The sequence below is a fragment of the Coffea arabica genome, chromosome 7e (assembly GCF_036785885.1).
Source record: "Coffea arabica cultivar ET-39 chromosome 7e, Coffea Arabica ET-39 HiFi, whole genome shotgun sequence".
In the NCBI taxonomy this organism is placed as follows: Eukaryota; Viridiplantae; Streptophyta; class Magnoliopsida; order Gentianales; family Rubiaceae; genus Coffea; species Coffea arabica.
The window spans coordinates 2,180,868-2,198,533 of NC_092323.1; the positions used below are offsets into that span (position 1 = coordinate 2,180,868).

At 37.3% G+C, this 17,666-nt stretch overlaps 3 protein-coding genes across 6 annotated transcripts; 2 read left to right on the forward strand and 1 right to left on the reverse strand.

The window, feature by feature from the left end:
• Positions 1 to 894: 894 nt before the first annotated feature.
• On the forward strand, positions 895 to 4,060 carry LOC113723097 (protein LOW PHOTOSYNTHETIC EFFICIENCY 1, chloroplastic). The gene has a single exon (XM_072059400.1). The coding sequence runs from the start codon at positions 1,307 to 1,309 to the stop codon at positions 3,620 to 3,622; it is 2,316 nt and encodes a 771-aa protein (XP_071915501.1). The 5' UTR covers positions 895 to 1,306; the 3' UTR covers positions 3,623 to 4,060.
• A 2,216-nt stretch (positions 4,061 to 6,276) lies between these two features.
• Positions 6,277 to 11,684, forward strand: LOC113723096 (uncharacterized membrane protein At3g27390). 4 transcript variants are annotated; one of them, XM_072060237.1, is made up of 10 exons: positions 6,277 to 6,470; positions 7,866 to 7,974; positions 8,096 to 8,288; positions 8,375 to 8,511; positions 9,323 to 9,611; positions 9,800 to 9,906; positions 10,016 to 10,139; positions 10,229 to 10,427; positions 10,523 to 10,766; positions 10,873 to 11,684. In XM_072060237.1, exons 1-10 carry the CDS (start codon positions 6,452 to 6,454, stop codon positions 11,129 to 11,131), a joined length of 1,680 nt encoding a protein of 559 aa, XP_071916338.1. In that variant the 5' UTR covers positions 6,277 to 6,451; the 3' UTR covers positions 11,132 to 11,684. The 4 variants fall into 4 exon arrangements, with proteins under 4 accessions (XP_071916338.1, XP_071916335.1, XP_071916336.1 ...); XM_072060234.1 differs by lacking the exon at positions 6,277 to 6,470 and adding an exon at positions 6,477 to 6,976; XM_072060235.1 differs by lacking the exon at positions 6,277 to 6,470 and adding an exon at positions 6,477 to 6,976 and having other exon boundaries at positions 10,229 to 10,415.
• Positions 11,685 to 13,308: 1,624 nt separating this feature from the next.
• Positions 13,309 to 16,224, reverse strand: LOC113722951 (very-long-chain 3-oxoacyl-CoA reductase 1). Its single transcript, XM_027246193.2, has 3 exons — positions 15,305 to 16,224; positions 14,699 to 14,768; positions 13,309 to 13,799 (listed from the first exon to the last, which is right to left on the reverse strand). Exons 1-3 carry the CDS (start codon positions 15,940 to 15,942, stop codon positions 13,545 to 13,547), a joined length of 963 nt encoding a protein of 320 aa, XP_027101994.1. The 5' UTR covers positions 15,943 to 16,224; the 3' UTR covers positions 13,309 to 13,544.
• Between the last annotated feature and the right edge of the window lie 1,442 nt (positions 16,225 to 17,666).

The following is a 17,666-nucleotide window of genomic DNA, read 5'->3' on the forward strand; positions in this document are numbered from 1 at the left end:
GGTTATTCACGCATATATTAGGTGAATGAGCATATACAATCATCCAAAACAATGCTATCGCAGATATCCTGACTTCCCCTTTTTTTCTTTGCTCGCGAGGATGGTTTTTGCGTTGAACGTTCGTCCGGGGACATGAACAGTAGTAAATAGTGTAGGCTTCTAAACGAGAGCAAATTGTAAGCTCCTAACGGTTTCTCATAAAACAATAAGGAGAATATGCACCAGTCACAGCGATATAATCATGCATCACGCACAGCCAATGCAAGAAATTCTTAGATAGTTTTCGATTATGTCTACTATAATTAAGTAGGAGCGGGGGTTTGATTTGGTGTAAACTTTTGCCGTCATTTTTTGTGTTACCAATTTCGCCTTTTCATGATAAGATCAAATGATTTTACAACTTCCACAACTATTATTGAGATGATAACTATTGCTACATGATCATCTATAAACTCACAATTACAATTAATTTGGTTGATAATTACTGAAACCATTTTCTATACTCATCGTAACACCCATAATAAAGTACTCATCAAAACTATCCACTAATGAGCTCGAAATGATTTCAGTAAATATATATAAAAAAAAAAATCTACACATCTTTTTTTTTATTATTTGCACACACATTAGCTTGTGCCTCGCACATTAGTAATAATATTGTTGAATAATTTGTTTTAAAACTTTAAAGATCTCTCATAGATGTTTAAACATGCTGACGGCTTTGAGCGTTGTGAGGGCTTCACAAGAATTCGTGATACATGGGCTCATGTTTAGCATGCACGCATTTAGCCCATGATCGACCCACACACGCGTGACAACTATCTCTGGGCTTCAGCCTTTAAATTGGGTCTAAGCCCGTGGCAGTGCTGCAATCCATCGTCGGGTTCAATTGTTTTCACGGTCGAGGATTGTTACAGCTCACCATCGCTGTGAATGGCTGTGAGAAGCCCAGAATCTCAGTAGCTAAGGAACAGCCGAATGAATCCTTAGTAACTGAACTTATTTGCAGCTCCCAAACTTTCATTCCTTATCGTTAATTTGGCAAGTTGGTAGACCCCTACCGTCTACTGACTTTAATCTTAATCTCTGAGGTATGTACGAGCCTGCATTCGTTAACTCATTTGCAACATTTTTCAGTACTTGCCGTTTCAGTTTCAGTTTTCGTTTGATTATATTTTTAGCGTAGAATCTGTCCAAGTTATACGATCGTTTATGAGGATAGTGTAGTTGTATATAGGAGTATTATGCATCAGCAAATTTTGCTGGTTGTATTCTCAATTTTGGGCGTAAATTCCTGTTGAGGGCGATGGAAGCACTGAGCACTTGGCCTTCTAAAAATGAGTCGTGGTTGGTGCCCCAGTTGGATGTTGGACTGGGTTCATCGCCTAATTGCACCACAAGAAAGCTTAGAAGAAAAAGATTGATTCTTGCTGCTTCTCTTAGTCATATTCGTGTGGGTTTGACGGGTATCGGGAGTCGAACTTGTTGCTTTAAGTGCCAGAATTGGGATTCGAGGAGCAAATTGTTCTGCAACTACTCCACACGTCTCTTGTGTGACCCAAAGAGAGGGTCTTTAGGTGCATCCTTTGCGTTGAATTTGGTATTGGAGGAACAAGCTACTGGCAATCATGTTAGGAAAGATGAAAATTCAGCTTCAACTAAAGGAGTTTCAGTAGGAAGTGATCATGGGGATTTCACTTGTGTTGCCTTGGAGGAACAAGCAAGGGGCGTCCGCTTGACTTTTACCGGCGATGACATTGCCACTTTCAGTGCCGCAGATCCTGAAAAAGAACAAGAACTGAATAGTGAGGAAGTAGTAGGCATTGAAAAAGATGCTCGGAGGAGGATTGATGTTAGAGCACTCGGTTGGAGCCTACACAAGGCCAGATCTGTAGACGATGTGGATGAAGTTCTTAAGGGCAAGGGTGAACTACCCCTTCAGGTTTATTCGTCTCTGATTAGAGCTTTTGGCAAAGAGAAAAGGCTAGACTCTGCAATGGCTCTTGTTGAGTGGCTCAAGAGAAAAAGTCAAGTCACCAATGGTGCTATTCGGCCAAATCTCTTCATATATAACAGCCTTTTAGGAGCAGTTAAACAGGCTGAAAAGTATGATGCTGTTGAGCGAGTCATGAATGATATGACCATTGAGGGTGTACATCCTAACGTCATCACTTACAATACCTTAATGTGTATCTACATAGAACAAGGTAGGGAAGTTGAGGCGCTCGCTCTCTTTGAAGAGATGCCCAAGAAAGGCCTGTCTCCCACTCCAGCATCTTATTCCACAGCTTTGTTGGCTTATCAGAGATTGGAAGATGGATTTGGAGCTGTGAAGTTTTTCGTTGAAGTCAGAGAAAAATTTCGAAATGGTGAGATTGAAAAAGATGTCAATGAAGACTGGGATGATGAGTTTTCCAAACTTGAGAACTTCACGACTCGAATTAGCCACCAGGTGATGCGGCGGTGGCTTATAAAGAGTGAGAATTCGGGTACCGACATATTGAAACTACTAACAGAAATGGACAAAGCTGGACTTCAAACAAGTCGTGCAGAACATGAGCGTCTTGTGTGGGCATGCACTCATGAAGAACATCATCTTGTGGCAAAAGAATTGTACAAAAGGATACGGGAAAGGGATATGGAAATAAGTTTATCAGTCTGCAACCACATTATTTGGTTGATGGGAAAGGCTAAAAAGTGGTGGGCAGCTCTGGAAATTTATGAAGACTTGTTGGACAAGGGGCCAAAACCCAATAATATGTCATACGAATTAGTGGTTTCTCATTTCAATATACTCCTCGCAGCAGCTAGGAAAAGGGGGATTTGGAGATGGGGTGTAAGGTTGTTGAACAAGATGGAAGAGAAGGGGCTTAAACCAGGTAGCAGGGAATGGAATTCTGTCCTCGTTGCATGTTCTAAGGCCTCGGAAGCATCTGCTGCTGTGCAGATATTTAAGAGAATGATTGAACAAGGTGAAAAACCAACAGTCATTTCATATGGGTCATTGCTTAGCGCTCTGGAGAAAGGAAAACTCTATGAGGAGGCCCTTCAGGTCTGGAAACATATGGTTAAAGTTGGTGTGACCCCGAACTTGTATGCCTACACGATTATGGCTTCAATTTATACTGCCCAAGGTAAATTTAATATCGTTAATTCCGTCGTCAGGGAAATGGTTGTGGCTGGGGTTGAGCCAACGGTTGTTACATTCAATGCAATTATCAGTGGATGCGCGAGAAATAACATGGGAAGTGCAGCTTATGAATGGTTTCAACGCATGAAGGTACATAGCATTTCTCCCAACGAGGTTACTTACGAGATGTTGATCGAAGCTCTTACAAATGATGCTAAACCGAGGCTTGCATATGAGTTGTACTTGAGAGCTCAGAATGAGGGCCTGAGTCTCTCTTCGAAGGCATACGACGCAATCATCCGTTCTTCAAATCTCTATGGTGCTACTATTGATGTAAGCTCTCTTGGGCATCGCCCGCTAGAGAAAAAGAAGGTCCAAATCAGAAGGCATTTGTCTGAATTCTGTAGTTCAGCGGATGTTCGTAGGAGGAGCAAGCCATTTGATAGCAAAGAAATCTACAGTGTTCATCATAGGAAGGAAGATCATAGCTGAACCTGGTTCCACTTACGTTTCAATTTCCCGTGGTACTTGGTACAGTTACAGAAATAACTGGCTTTCATCTTCCTGTTTGACAATAATTAATGTCTTTCTCTTTTATGCATACAATATCTTGTTCGGCATAGATTTTGGTTCAGTTGCTATTCCATGCAGGTTGTATAGCATTAGTCTAAGAAAGAATTACTGCTACACAATGTGCTGTGATGCCGTAGACCCTCTGTCTTCAGAGCATGGTTGAGTGCTGACCCTTAAAAGTTAGTTACACTAGAGAAGGGGGCTCTGTTTTTGGAACCTGGATTTCAAATTCGATCATTTTATTAAGGTTGTAAATTGACTGGATTAATTGAACTTTCTTGCACTGTCTACTGAAGTCAGTCGGGCAATTGCTTGGGCTTCTAAATTGCTTTATGAAAGCGTCTTCATTAAACTTCCCATCGATGGGGTTTACAGTGCTTTGATAATATGATTGTTGTGTGATAACTCTTTCCTTTCCTTTCTTCTCTCAATCTCTGTAACCATCAAGCTGGATTATTGACGGCAATCTTTTCGGAACAAAGTATCTGTGCCATCCCTACAGATCGAGAAGCATCTGATTCCTTGATTATCAAATGGCTCTCCTTGTTCAACACTCTGAAAAGGTGGAGGACGTCATAAAATTCGAAGACAAATAAAAGATGAAGTCTTGCTAGTTACTACTACTACTATGTACTAGTAAGCTTTTGAAAGTGCTTCAGAGCACTAGAGCATGTGTTAAAATTCATATTTCCTGTGCCATATGTGTTGAGTTTTCCTCCTCTTCGTTTCCTTAGGAAAAAAAAAGAAGAGTAAAGGTTCAGAACGAATGCATTAGTTATAATAAACTTATAAATAGGAAAGGATAAGAGAAGCAAATGAGTTCTTCTACTGAATTGATTCTCCTTACAGAATTGATTCTACTTCACGACTCGGGGGTTATCTTTATATTTAGCTCCACTGCTGTCTAGCACGATGCCTGAAATTGGTAGTGGTGTACTGTATAATACTCCTTCCGTCCCATTTTAATAGTGTTGTTTTTCTTTTTCGTCTGTCCTAAATTGTAGTCCACTCTTCAATTGAAAAATATAATTATCTTTTAATTTTTCTAAAATATCCTTATTCAATGTAGGTTGTTATTAGTATAAATTACTTTATTTAATATAGATTGTTATTGAATATAATTTACCCCATTTAATGTAAAATGAGGATTGATTCTTTCTTGATCATCAATTCAAATTCCCATAAAACCATCAATTCAAGTTTCCATGAATAATTAATATAAAGTTGTACTCTATTTAATGTAAGGGTATTTTAGAAAAATAGCAATCTAAATTTATTTTTTCAACAAAGTTAACTACTTTTTCTTAAACCGTGTGAAAAAATGACTAGGACTATTAAAATGGAACCGAGGGAGTAGTATAAACTAGGCAGAAGAACCTCAAAGCCTTATCACGTCGGGTATTTAATATTGTCTCAATCTTTCCTATAAGGAGAGTGTACGTGCTAAATTTGATGCTCAAATTTATATTAATAAGAATAATTTCCATACATCTAAACCCATTATTATGAGTACCGTCAGTATAGAAAATATTATAATGGTTAAGCATTTTCATTAGAATGATCAAATTGTTTTAAAAAGGTTAGTTGAATATTTTAGTTGAGTAAAATACTTAGTAGTCAGTGAGCAAAAAAAATCATTGAAAGAAAGTTTTCTTTCTTTCTTATTTTTGCCATTCGGGGAGGTGGCATTTGACTGCAAAATCAAGCAAGATTTGCTGCCAGCGCACTGCATTCTTTGACTCGTGCGCTGGTAGAAGTGTTGAATATAAATCCGAAAGAAGGAACTTTGATGATCCAACGAATTTTATTCCAAGACTAACGTCGTAATCCATCAATGTCCTTCAATTCACACCACAAAAAAAACAAAAACAAAAAAAAGTTAACGAAAACAAATTATAGGCACTTTATCCACTTGAAAAATATATTATTGTGTTTGCTTTTTGTATCTAAGTATTCTATTTGAAAAAAGCAAAAACATAGACTGTTTAAAAATATTGACAATTCTATCTTTATGTTGTAATAATCAAATTGACAATTCTACAGAAGAATAAGTTACAGCACCATCTGTATAACAAATTGGTACATGACTTCTACTAGTAGGTAATATATGTATAATATATAAACATATAAAATTCGATATTTCAGCAAGTAATTCAGAATTCGTTAATTGAATTTTAATAGCCACTCACTCTCGATTAACTTTCCCAAATTTTAATCGAGAATTTGAATATCTATTTCAAAATTGTTTGTTTTATAAATTTCCATTTGACCAAAATCTCATTTAGATTGTATCAGCCAATCTTTCTTTCTTTTCTTTTTTTTTTTGTTTTAAGTTTGAACACTCCTAAATGTGTGTGTGTGTGTGTGTGTGTGTTTTTTTTTTTAAAAAAAAAAGAAAGCCTTTGGTATTAAATATGACTTTTTATTCCTCAATAAACATCCTTAATATATTATCGTTATTTATCAGCAGCATCAACATTCAACAACACAACGCATTTAAACAATCCATTTTCCTGTATTTTCAAATGAAATACTCGCATATAAAAATTTCAAGTGGGTAAAATGTCTATTGCTTTCAGCCCGGGGTGTCGGGGAGTGTTATTAACCCTAAAATTCAATGCCAATTATCTCTTTCCTTTCCTTTCCTTTCATCTGGATGGTGTATGTATGACGATTACTAAAAGTTGTTCCTGAGCCCGAATTTAGAAGTTTGTGGGACGGAACAGTCGGCAAACTGCCCAATAGTATATGCAACTACTTTCCAACGGTAATTACAGAAACCCCAGATAGTTTGTAGCAGTAATAATTTTTACATATTTTGTCTTTGTTTTGTTTTCATTGCTTCCAACTCAAACTCCAAGGGTTCAAAAAGACTCTTGAGAAGATGAGAATAAAATATACGGAATTAAGTACTTAGTACCAAAGAGAAACGAGCACTCCTACACGAAGACCCGCTGACGCTGGTGAGCGGTGGGATCTCTGGCGCATCTGTCCCCAATGGATCAGATACCTACCAACCAGAAGGGAAGTGGAATTGACGAAAGAAAGAGTAAAGTTATAATCTTCATGAGTGAGTTGAATTCCGTTGATTATGATACGAGTTTTTAGTTTGTATTGCAACTTGGAGCTTGAAAAAAGAAGATTTGGAGGCTGAGAAGTGAGGAAGTGAGGAAAAGAGTATGGAGCCCCCGAGGGGGTTTTTTGCTTCTTTGTGGAGCTTCATCTGTTTTCTCCCTTATTTTATTGGCCTTCTCATTCTTGGTTTCATTAAAGGTCTGTATTAATCCTCCACAACTGCTTTTGTCTGTCTTTCTAAATGCTTTGACACTTGTTAGTTTAATGTGTACCGACTCTATTTCACTTACAAGTCCTTTACTTTTGCCCTGCTTCTGCTTGCCCTTTTTCCAGTTATCCAATTCAGATTGTGGGTTTGGATTTTCGATATTGAACACAACAAAATATTCTGTCGCTTTACCTCCCGGAATTTCGCTTGCTAGATTGAGTTATCTGGTTTGAATTTGTTTAGCTACATTACGATTGCCCAATTTCATTGGCCTTTTTCATTCTAGGTTTTCTAAATAGATTTGTACCAATCTCCGGTGTTTAATATGGCAACTTCTTATTTTACTTGCTACTTGGTTACTTTCTTTAGGAATTTGTCTTGGAGTAACCCATTTTGCTCATCATCCAACTGACATCAATAAATTTTTACGGGCTAAGATGATACACTAGGAAATATAAAAAATCTGGGGCATCGTTTTGCCTCGTGGATTTCACTTGCTATATGGGGTTAGCTTGTTTCATTGTTCTGCTACCACATAATTCCCCCCTTTTTTTACCCTTCTTTCTCATGATTGCGATGCGCACCAGTGGGTAATATAGCAAGGATGTAGATTGAAGCTGGTGGATTGGTTTCTCAATTGCGAAAGTTTTATTCTTTTACTTAGTCATTTCTTGATATTTTCTGATCATGTCTGGTCAACACCCCCAACGGAGAAGTTTTAATAGTTGTTAAAAGATATGCGAGCCTTTGAAAGCAATAATGCATGTATTTTGCTCTAGTCCGTAAATACGAGTTACCCTTCAAAGCATTGCACAGTTTATTCAGGAATTTTCTTTCTAAATTTGGATATTGATTTTGACATTATTCCATTTTTCTCAGGTATCATTTTGTGCCCATTAATATGCCTTCTCATGTCAGTTGGAAACTCTGCAGTAACATTGGGTCTTTGGCCTGTGCACCTATGCTACACTTACTATTGCATATTGAGGTATGTGTTTTTGGTCCCCCTCTAAATATGTTGGTTAGGTAACTTGGTATATTATTTCCTGCTTTGCCACATTCATTTGGTGTAGCTCCTTGTGACATCATTCTAATGTTTCTTATGGCAGCACGAAACAATTAGGGCCAGTTCTGAAGCTTGTACTCTGTCCACTTGTTCTTGTCCTGTTAGTCTTCTGGCCAATAATAGCAGTTTTAGGTAGCATTCTTGGGGGTGCGGCATACGGATTTTTTTCACCAATGCTTGCCACTTTTCAAGCTGTTGGTGAAGGGAAGACAAATCAATTCTTTCACTGTATTTATGTATGGATAAATTATCTCCATCATTATTATTTTTTTTAAACTATACATTTTGCGCCTTTGAAATCAATGGCAGCCTTTCTTTACAGGATGGAACTTGGGATACTGTCAAGCGAAGCTTTACTGTTGTTAGGGACTTCCTGGACATGTGTTACTATTCCTATTTCTCGATAATGGATGATTTACGAGTTCAAGGCCTTTCCGCTGGGAAGTACTATGAGATCAGGCATGGTTCCCTCTTATTGACAGTTTTTAGCATTGAATTAGGTGCAAACTAGCATAGTAAGAAAAGGATCGGGCATGATTCTTTCTGGTCTATTATATAAATCCTCCTAGCAACATGTTATCTGTTGGTTCCTGATACTTCTAGCTCTCTCTGCTCGCATGTGGACTTGGTAAATCTTATCCTGCCTATCCACAGAAAAAAACAAATGCAGTTAGCCTCAAGGATTTCTAGCCTTTTTGTTGGTTATTCTGCATCAAATACTGAAGCTGTAGCTGCAAATCATTGGATCTTAGCTGTTATTTCATCAATTTCCAGGCTGCAACTGCGTCTTGTTTCTGTTAGTTGCCTATTGAGTACTCAAGTTTTGTAATTTAATAACATATTGAGAGCAAAAAGCTCCAGGAATGGTATTCAATTTTGCTCTAAAATACTCTATTAAAAGTTCTCCATGCAGAGGGAGATTGTGTCATATCCAAGGATTATTTCCTTTTTGCCTCCTTTTGGGACAGAACTGGAAAAGGAGGCAATCCAAATCTTCAAGGAACAGTTCATAGGATTGGGAAATGTCAGAACTGTATAACCAGTCTTCCCTACCCCTAAGGCTTCTGGTTACTGTTTTGTTACCAACAATGGGGAGATAGTAATATCTATTCCTTCTTTAACCATCTTCAGGCTTCTCTTTTTTTTTTTTTTTTTTTCTCCAATCCAGTTGTGCCCTCATCAGTTCGTCCTGGAATGACGGTGTTTGACTTCATTAATTGTCCTTCTGTAATGCTTTGCTTTGTCCAATGACATCGGGGCTGTATTGCAGATTGCTTTATGTTCCCGGAGCACTTATTGCTGGAGTGCTGGGATTTATGGTTGACATGATTGTGATATCAATCATTGCCATTTGCAAAAGCCCCTACATGCTATTTAAGGGGTGGCATCGTTTATTTCATGACTGTGTTGGTCGAGAGGGCCCCTTCTTGGAGACAATATGTGTGCCATTTGCAGGTCTTGCTATCTTGCTCTGGCCATTGGCCGTTGCTGGGGCTTTGTTGGGCTCTATGGTATCAAGCATCATCCTGGGCTTTTATGCAGCTGTTGTTGTATATCAGGTTAATTTGCATTCTTCTTAAAATTCGGGTTGATGGAGACAAAGAAAAGAAAAGAATTATATATAGCTGTGCATTATTGGACTGTGGAAGTATTTGCCTTACTAAGATTCTTGCTTTTGTAATTGCAGCATTTTTCTTTTTCTTTGTCACTTAGCTTGATAGTCTAATGCTATAACATTTGGCTGCAGGAGTCATCTTTCTGGCTGGGCCTGTGCTATATTGCTGCTTCCTTGTCCATCTATGATGAATACAGCAATGATGTTCTTGACATGTCAGAAGGTTCCTGCTTTCCTAGGTTGAGCTCTTGTTCTGTTTGTGGTTCAATTAAATGTTTGTTAATGCATATATTCATTTCACACAAAAACGTTCTGGCAAATGACCTTGATTTTCTGGTGCTTGAACAGACCCAAGTACAGAAAGAATGCTGCATCAGTAACCAGTTCTCGAGCAGCATCCTTTTCAAGGCTCCAGTCTTTTAAACGTACAACTTCTTTCAGTGGTCGTATTGTTGAATTGAGGTCCCTTGAGGTATATTTCTAGTGCTACATATAGAACATCTTAAGTTGTCAACTTTGATATTTTAATGCTGATCAGAGCTCCATGAATGGCTCTTGTAGTTGGTTGACGCCTTACTCAAGGAGTGCCAGCGCTATGGGGAAATAATGGTTTCTGAAGGCATAATAACATTAAAAGATATTGAAGATGCCAAGTCTTATAAAGATAGTGGCAAAATAATCAGCATTGGTTTACCTGCTTATTGCATATTTCAAGGACTTCTGCGTTCGGCTAAAGCTAATTCTGCTGGTATATTGCTAAGTGAGTGGTGATGCTTTCCCTTCTAATACTTGAAATGTAATTATTATGCATATGGCGAAGATATGATTTCTTGGCACTTTGTTCTGCCAATGCAGGTGATAATGTTACTGAAATAACTAGTACAAATCGGCCAAAAGATGCTGTCTTTGATTGGTTTTTTAACCCACTGGTGATCATTAAAGAACAAATCAAAGCTGAAAACCTATCTGAAGCTGAAGAGTTATATCTTGGCAAATTGGTTCTACTAAGTGGTGATCCTGAGAGGCTGAAAAAATCTGACATCGGTGCACCACCAGAGTCTGAGCTAAGACGAGCTGAACTTGATGGATTAGCTCGAAGGTGATGCAGAAAGCCTTTTTAAAGAATGCTTTTGTTTATGTTACTCTGATTTAATTATTTCGTATTGCATCTGGTCTTATTTGTTCTTTGAACTTTGTTATTAAAGACTTCAAGGAATCACTAGATCCATATCAAGGTATCCCACATTTAGGCGGCGTTTTGATACCAGTATGAAGATGGTCGTAGAAGAACTTGCCAAAAAGAATGGTGAAAGTAGCATCTCTAGTGGACCTCAAACAGTTCCCCGGTCAAAAAGCTTGTTTGTCCGAATGTTTAGCCAAAAATCTTCTAGAACCAGAACGAGTAAGCATGGATCTGATCTAGAGGCCGGATCAGTTGTTGAGAGAGATGTTGAAATTATATGAGAAAGAAATATGACAACTTATGAGTTTGTATCTGTAACATTTGGGTGTCAATAGCTGATTTTGAACTCCAGCGCAGGTTAAGTTTCACATCATTGAAGTTTTTCCTTGGAGAAAGGGAAATAGGAATGTAGTGGGATATTGGTTTTCTTCCGTGCTTTTGAACAGTTACAGATTGTGTTGTATAGAAAGGGAACGTAGTGGGATCTGGGATTTTGGATTCGATTATTTGCTTTCTCCAACATTTGTATCTCCATCGCTAACAACGACAACAGCAGCAGCCTGAAGGAATTTTTCAATACGCACTGTACATGAGAAGGAAAACTGTCTCGGGGGTGAGTTTTATTAAAGATTCTATTACGCGCATTGTGACTTTGGATATACTTTTTCGTTGACAGAAACTTCTACTAGTGTGTTTGGATAGAGTATTATTTTGAAATAATTAATGTTAGATTTTTTGTAATGTGATGTATATGAGATGAAAAAGTAATTGGAAATGTAAAAATGTGAATTGAAAAATATGTTTATGATACAAGCGAAATATTATTTGATTAAATTGAACTATCCAATATCTTTGTCTCGTTTGCTCGTGCGTGAAGTGCTACAGTGCTTTTTGGATTTTTTTTTTTTTTTTGGTTTCAATTTGTAATTTAGCTGAGAATTAACTTGATGAAAAATTGACAACATAAATGGGCCCGCTTGTGTTTTTTCCGGATGTTTGTCTAAAAAATAGTTTGTATAAATGGGCCTGCTTGGTTTGTTTGGACAAAGAAATTTTGCAAGATTTATTTCAGATTTTGTTTTGCTTGCATCATACACACAATTCCCAATCACCTTTTTATCTCACATACATCACATCACAAAAAGTACTACAGTAACTAGATCAAATAAATCATCCAAACAAATTCTTATCCAAACAAACTCACTTACTGAGTGGTGTGTGATCAAAATACACCAAAAAAACAAAAAAGCCTTTATCCCCTCCTAACGTAACCTATCATTTTGCTAACCGACCATAGCCACACACAACCGCTACTCACCTTCACCATTTGTACCATAATTTGATTTTTTTTTCCTTTGATATTCTTATTTTATAAAAGTTGGTAAGTTTTTTAAAATGTTACTCTAAATTTACGTGTTTTTCCAATTTTTTTTTATTTTTAGAACACCCCTAAAATAAGGGTGCAAACGGACACCTAAACGGCTGGGCCCTTGGATAAATGAGAGCTGGACCTTTTTTTTTCGCTTAGGCATTGCATTACGCAAGCAAGCAACTAGTTAAGTGTGTTTGGATAGAAGATTATTTGAGATAATTTTTTGAGAAAATACTGTAACACTTTTTTTATGTGATATATGTAAAATAAAAAAATGGTTGAAAATGTGTTAATGACGTAAACAAGTCAGTGTGTGTAAATAAGATGTAAATAACGCGCAATCGCAGGGATTTGGTGCAATTTTTTTTTTTTAAAATATCAACCAGTTCATCATTTAAGATCTCCGAACTTGTACAAAGTTCTGTACTTATCCAAAGTCTTTTTCCGTTTTCGAGTCTATTTATGATCGTGTCTTGAGAAGGATAATTTTGATAGTATATTAATAAAAACTTTCTCATATTAAAATCTGAACTCTGACTTGAGAAAGGTAATTTTGCACTGAAAAGATCAACATAACATTTCTTCTCATCCAACCGTGACAGGAAAAAGTTTGAAGCCTGCATTTGTATCTTTTGCACGCTGTTTGGAGTTCACAGACGCCCCCGCCCGCGAAGGCCGGAACTGGTCTTGGTTGGTAAGAGCCGAATTGATACGTTGGGTGTTCCTATTGTTCTCCATTAAAGAACTTAAAAATCATTAAATCAATGGAAGAAATAAAGCTCTAAAATATACTAATCCCAAAAGGTTTTAGGCTTGGGCGTCTGTGACTCTGTGGTGTTGTTTTCTTAGAAAAAAAAAAAAGACAGAGAGAGACTGATTAGAAGGCTAGCATTACTCAATAAAAGGGGGATTACAGTCTCATTACGCGTTCGCTGCAGACAATCACTTCAAAAATTTGCGAAGATTACGCCCATTATAATAGACACTACTACTTTCGTTCGGATAGGAGTCTCTAGTTCTGTTTGTGTACTTAAATATGGCAGGAAGAGGAGGAAAATAAAAAACAACGACACATTAGCACCAGACTTTCAGTTCCGAATTCTGAAGGATCTTCATAAGTGGGAAAAATAACCCAAACAACTGATGACTGGGTTCTAAAGAGCAAGCTCAAAACCAATCTATGCAAACAAGGAAACACTGGAACATGAGCCATTTTACCATGTAGAATTGGATCTTAGCGTCTAGCTACATATCTTACTGCAGATCCCTGAACGAGAGAGGCAATGGTCAATTGAAAATATAGGATGGAAAGGAAATATTTTCTATTCCGTCTTCCTCGAGTCTTTGAGCTGTCCTCTCTTCCGAATCCTGAGGCAGAACTGCAGACGCCAAGCATCTACAATCCACTCGGGCAAGGAATATGCCAAAGCCCACAGAAGAGTATGTGGCCAGTGAGGTGTGCAACGGGGTTCATAGCCGATCCAGCGCAAAGCAGCCCGGGCATAGCCATCACTAGATGGAACAAAAAAGGAGGATCTTCTGATTGATGCCATTTTAGTTGCCACGTACAGTGGTACCTGCACTCAGAGATAGAATAGGGAATTTTAGAACACCAAAGTGCAGAAACCACGATTCTATATCCGTCATTCCTAGATAAAATAAGCAAAGTTCTCCAGATGTTTCTGAACTTTTCAGCGATGACAAGAGACTGCCATCCATGTTAGTAATTGGAGGCAACGTGCAGATGAAGTAGAATAGGTAATCCAGTCTGTAAATCACAATCTACTTGCTTCCAGCAGTCTTTACTGGGAAACCGCAAAACTAAGGCTGCATTTTCTAAGAAGATGAACCTTTCTTTACAGATGGCGGTAAAAAACAGGGCATAAGAAGAGATGAAAGGGCGGCCACAAAGAAGAGAACAATCAGAAAACTACTTGTTTCCCTTTGTACTCACCCTATTTGAGACCAATGTCCAGGCGCACGTTTAATATCAAATACAAATGTCCAAGACAAAAGGATTAATAGACATTGACAAAGCAGTTGAATAAGACATGAAAACTTGTACTCAACATGACACTCAGCAGATGGTTTACTCAAAGCTATAAGAGTAACAGACAACTTCCAAGGCATAAGATTTTTTCTGTTGGTTTTATACATGGTAAAATTGGAAAAGCAGCATGTTTAAACTCTAACCTTACCTTTTTTGGTGTAGTAAAACGTGCTACACACATGGCACTTACAGCCACATTTAATTACAAAGAACTCACCACAGGTTTCAGAATTCCTAATGGTTGCTACAACAGAGTTATGGGAAACAAGATTCAACCATGCCAGCAAATACAACAGCTATCACTAATGTCATGAATTCCAAAAATTCTGTAGATCTTTTATAGTCATTAGTTTAAAAAGCAAATGCATGAACAAAAAGAATCAAAAGCCACAGTATGTAATTTCCTGTTAAGAGATCAAGTCAGACCTGGCACTGCACATCAATTCCGCTCTTCTTGTACTCCACATAGAGGCATCTAGAGAACTGATCAATGTACCTGCAAGCAAGACTCACCGATCTCATTTAGTGAATTCATGATGTCTAATACTGTCATACACAGCATTCATATTCTCAATCAAAGTAGACAGCAGGCCGTACTAACCCAAAAACATGCCTTTCAGGTAATTTTTGCAAATCTAGGAAAGAAATAAACACTGCATCTAAACTCAAAAAGGGGCAATTATGAAGCAAATGAATGAAGATAAGACATCCATCAACACAAGCAGCGGGAGAGCATGTATAGATTAATTCCCTTGTAAACATAGATATTGCTTAGACAACCATGACATGGCTCCTAAAACCCTCTCTTCAGATTTCCTGCTGCACTTTTACAGTCTCTACAAAGCCCGCCAAGAGCACAAACTTATGAAGTTTAAAATATTTACCTCACAAGTAGTCAACCCTCTTAAGCATCAAGAAGCAAGACGAAGCCATTTCAGAAACCTTTTTTTTTTTTCAAAGTTTGAAACCAAACAAAAAAAAATGCAAAAACAGAAAAACGATAAACACTAGAGTTGGAAGGAAATGCTTTACGCTTTGGTGGCAGCATAGACAGCGTAAAGAGGATCCGAAGGAATGACAATGGCTGAACCCGAACCAATATTAACAATAGCCCCTCTCTTCCTCTTGATCATTCCAGGCAAGACAGCCTGAGTAACCTTGGTGGTCCCTTCCACATTAACCTTAATCAAATCACCCAACAATTTCTCATCCACCTCATGGAAGTACCTGGCATAGGGATAAGAAAGGCCAACGTTATTAATCAAAACGCCAACATCCAAACCTTCAATCGCCTCCTTAATCCTCTCAACACCTTCATTCAAATCACCAGAGAAATCAACCACCACTGTCTTGATCTGGGTCTGCCCGTATTTAGCCTTGACGGAGTCCGACACATCCCGGAGCTTATCCGGGTTCCGACCCACCAGGACCAAGTTGAGCCCTTTACGAGCTAGTTGGAAAGCAAAGGACTTGCCAATGCCGTCAGTGGGTCCGGTTACTAACGCCCATGACCCGTATTTCTTGAGATTCTTGGCGGGTCTGAGGAAGTTAACGTAAGCCCAGCTGAGAATAGAGTAGAGGGATTTGGCGAGGTTCAAAGAGCCCAAGGCCACAAGTAGAAGCAGCCACAGAGGCTGAGATCTCATTTGTTCCCACAGGCACTGCTCCATATTTGGAACGGCGTCAGCCACAAAGGGAAATTTCGCGGCTGCAAAAAAGAAGGAAGATGGATCTGCAAATTGGCTTAGATGTTATCGCCTACTATTTTACCCAATGCATCCTTGTAGCACAAAGAAAGAAGCAAGCAGTGCTGACAGGGTGAGACGGCCTCATCAAAGTTATAAGAGGGCTTTTTCAATCAATCAATTGCAATATTGCATGTGATGGGGCGACAGTTGGTCATAAGGAGGGAGGACCCTAGTGGAAAAAAATATCATATGATAATTGATCATGACATTTGAGTAAATTTGCCATTACTTAAAGATCAATTCAATTGAGAATAGACTAAAATTCTCATAAGATGATGGTGACGGAGATGCAGCCGGGTAATTGATAATTTATTAGGAAGACACTGAGCTTTGGATAGAAGAAGATTATTTGAGATAACTTATTTAAAAATATATTGTACTAGTTTTTGATATAATATGTATCAAATAAAAAATAAGTTAATGATACAAATAAATAAATAATACGATGTAAATAATATGCAATCCAAACAACTAGTGATTGATGGACATTTTATGGCTGCTAAATTATTTACTAATAATAATAGGGAGAACGGGGAAAATGGGCTTTTCCTTAATAATTCCGAATGGACGGTTTGGTGAAGTAGATGAACTGAAACAACTAACAGCCAATTGCAGCAGCCCAGCCATTATGGTGTTTTAGGTCCCAGAATCTTTTGGCGGCCGAGCATGTCCAAAAGATTGGATCCACGCCCACGCAATTGGGAAGTCAAATATAATACCCTTTCTTTCTACCGGGGAGAAAAATGCTGACAGTGTCCATATTCATGATTTTAAACCTAAAAAGGCAAATATTGCTGATTCTTTCGAATAACTACATGTAAAATTAAGAATCTGATCATGTATATGCTGTCAATTTTAAATAAATAATAATCAACGGGACTTTAAATTTGATATTTAAATTTTGAATATATATTATGCATCCAATGATAATAATATATACAGTGTCAGATACATATAAGGTGACACAAAAAAAAAAACATAACAAATCAGACGTAATTTACACTAAAACTAAATCCAACAAAAAAATCATTGGTAAGTAATAATGCTTTTTAAAACTGAAATCCAAAATCTAAATATATTAACTCCTGTTCGATAACTCAATTCAACACTTAAATTTAATGGATTTAGATTTTAATATATTCCGATGCGCTTGATAACCAAAACTATAACATCTGAATTAATTGAGTATCCATTGAATATTCTAGGGAAAATAGCTTATCACTTAATGTAATATACGTTCAAATGTATCAAATTTAGTACTTAACAATTCACTAACTTAATAGATTCAGATTTCAATTTTCAAATTTTTAGTTTTATCAAACGCACTAAGTATTGAAATTATAATATTTGAGTGTATTTTGCTTTAAGTGATAAGCGAACACTTATCCTTTGGAGTAAGTTTTACTTAGGAGATTAAATGTCACTTAATTAATTAAGATGAGGTATTTTTTATTATCAAACGCATCTGAATATGTTAAGATCTAAAAGCATTAAGGTTCTATTTGATAACTCAATTCAACATTTAAACTTAATAGATTCACATTTTAATATATTTAGATGTGTTTGATAAATAAAAATTAAAGATTTGAATTAATTGAATTGCATTGAATTTCATAGGCAAAATTTACTCTGAAAAATAATTGGTA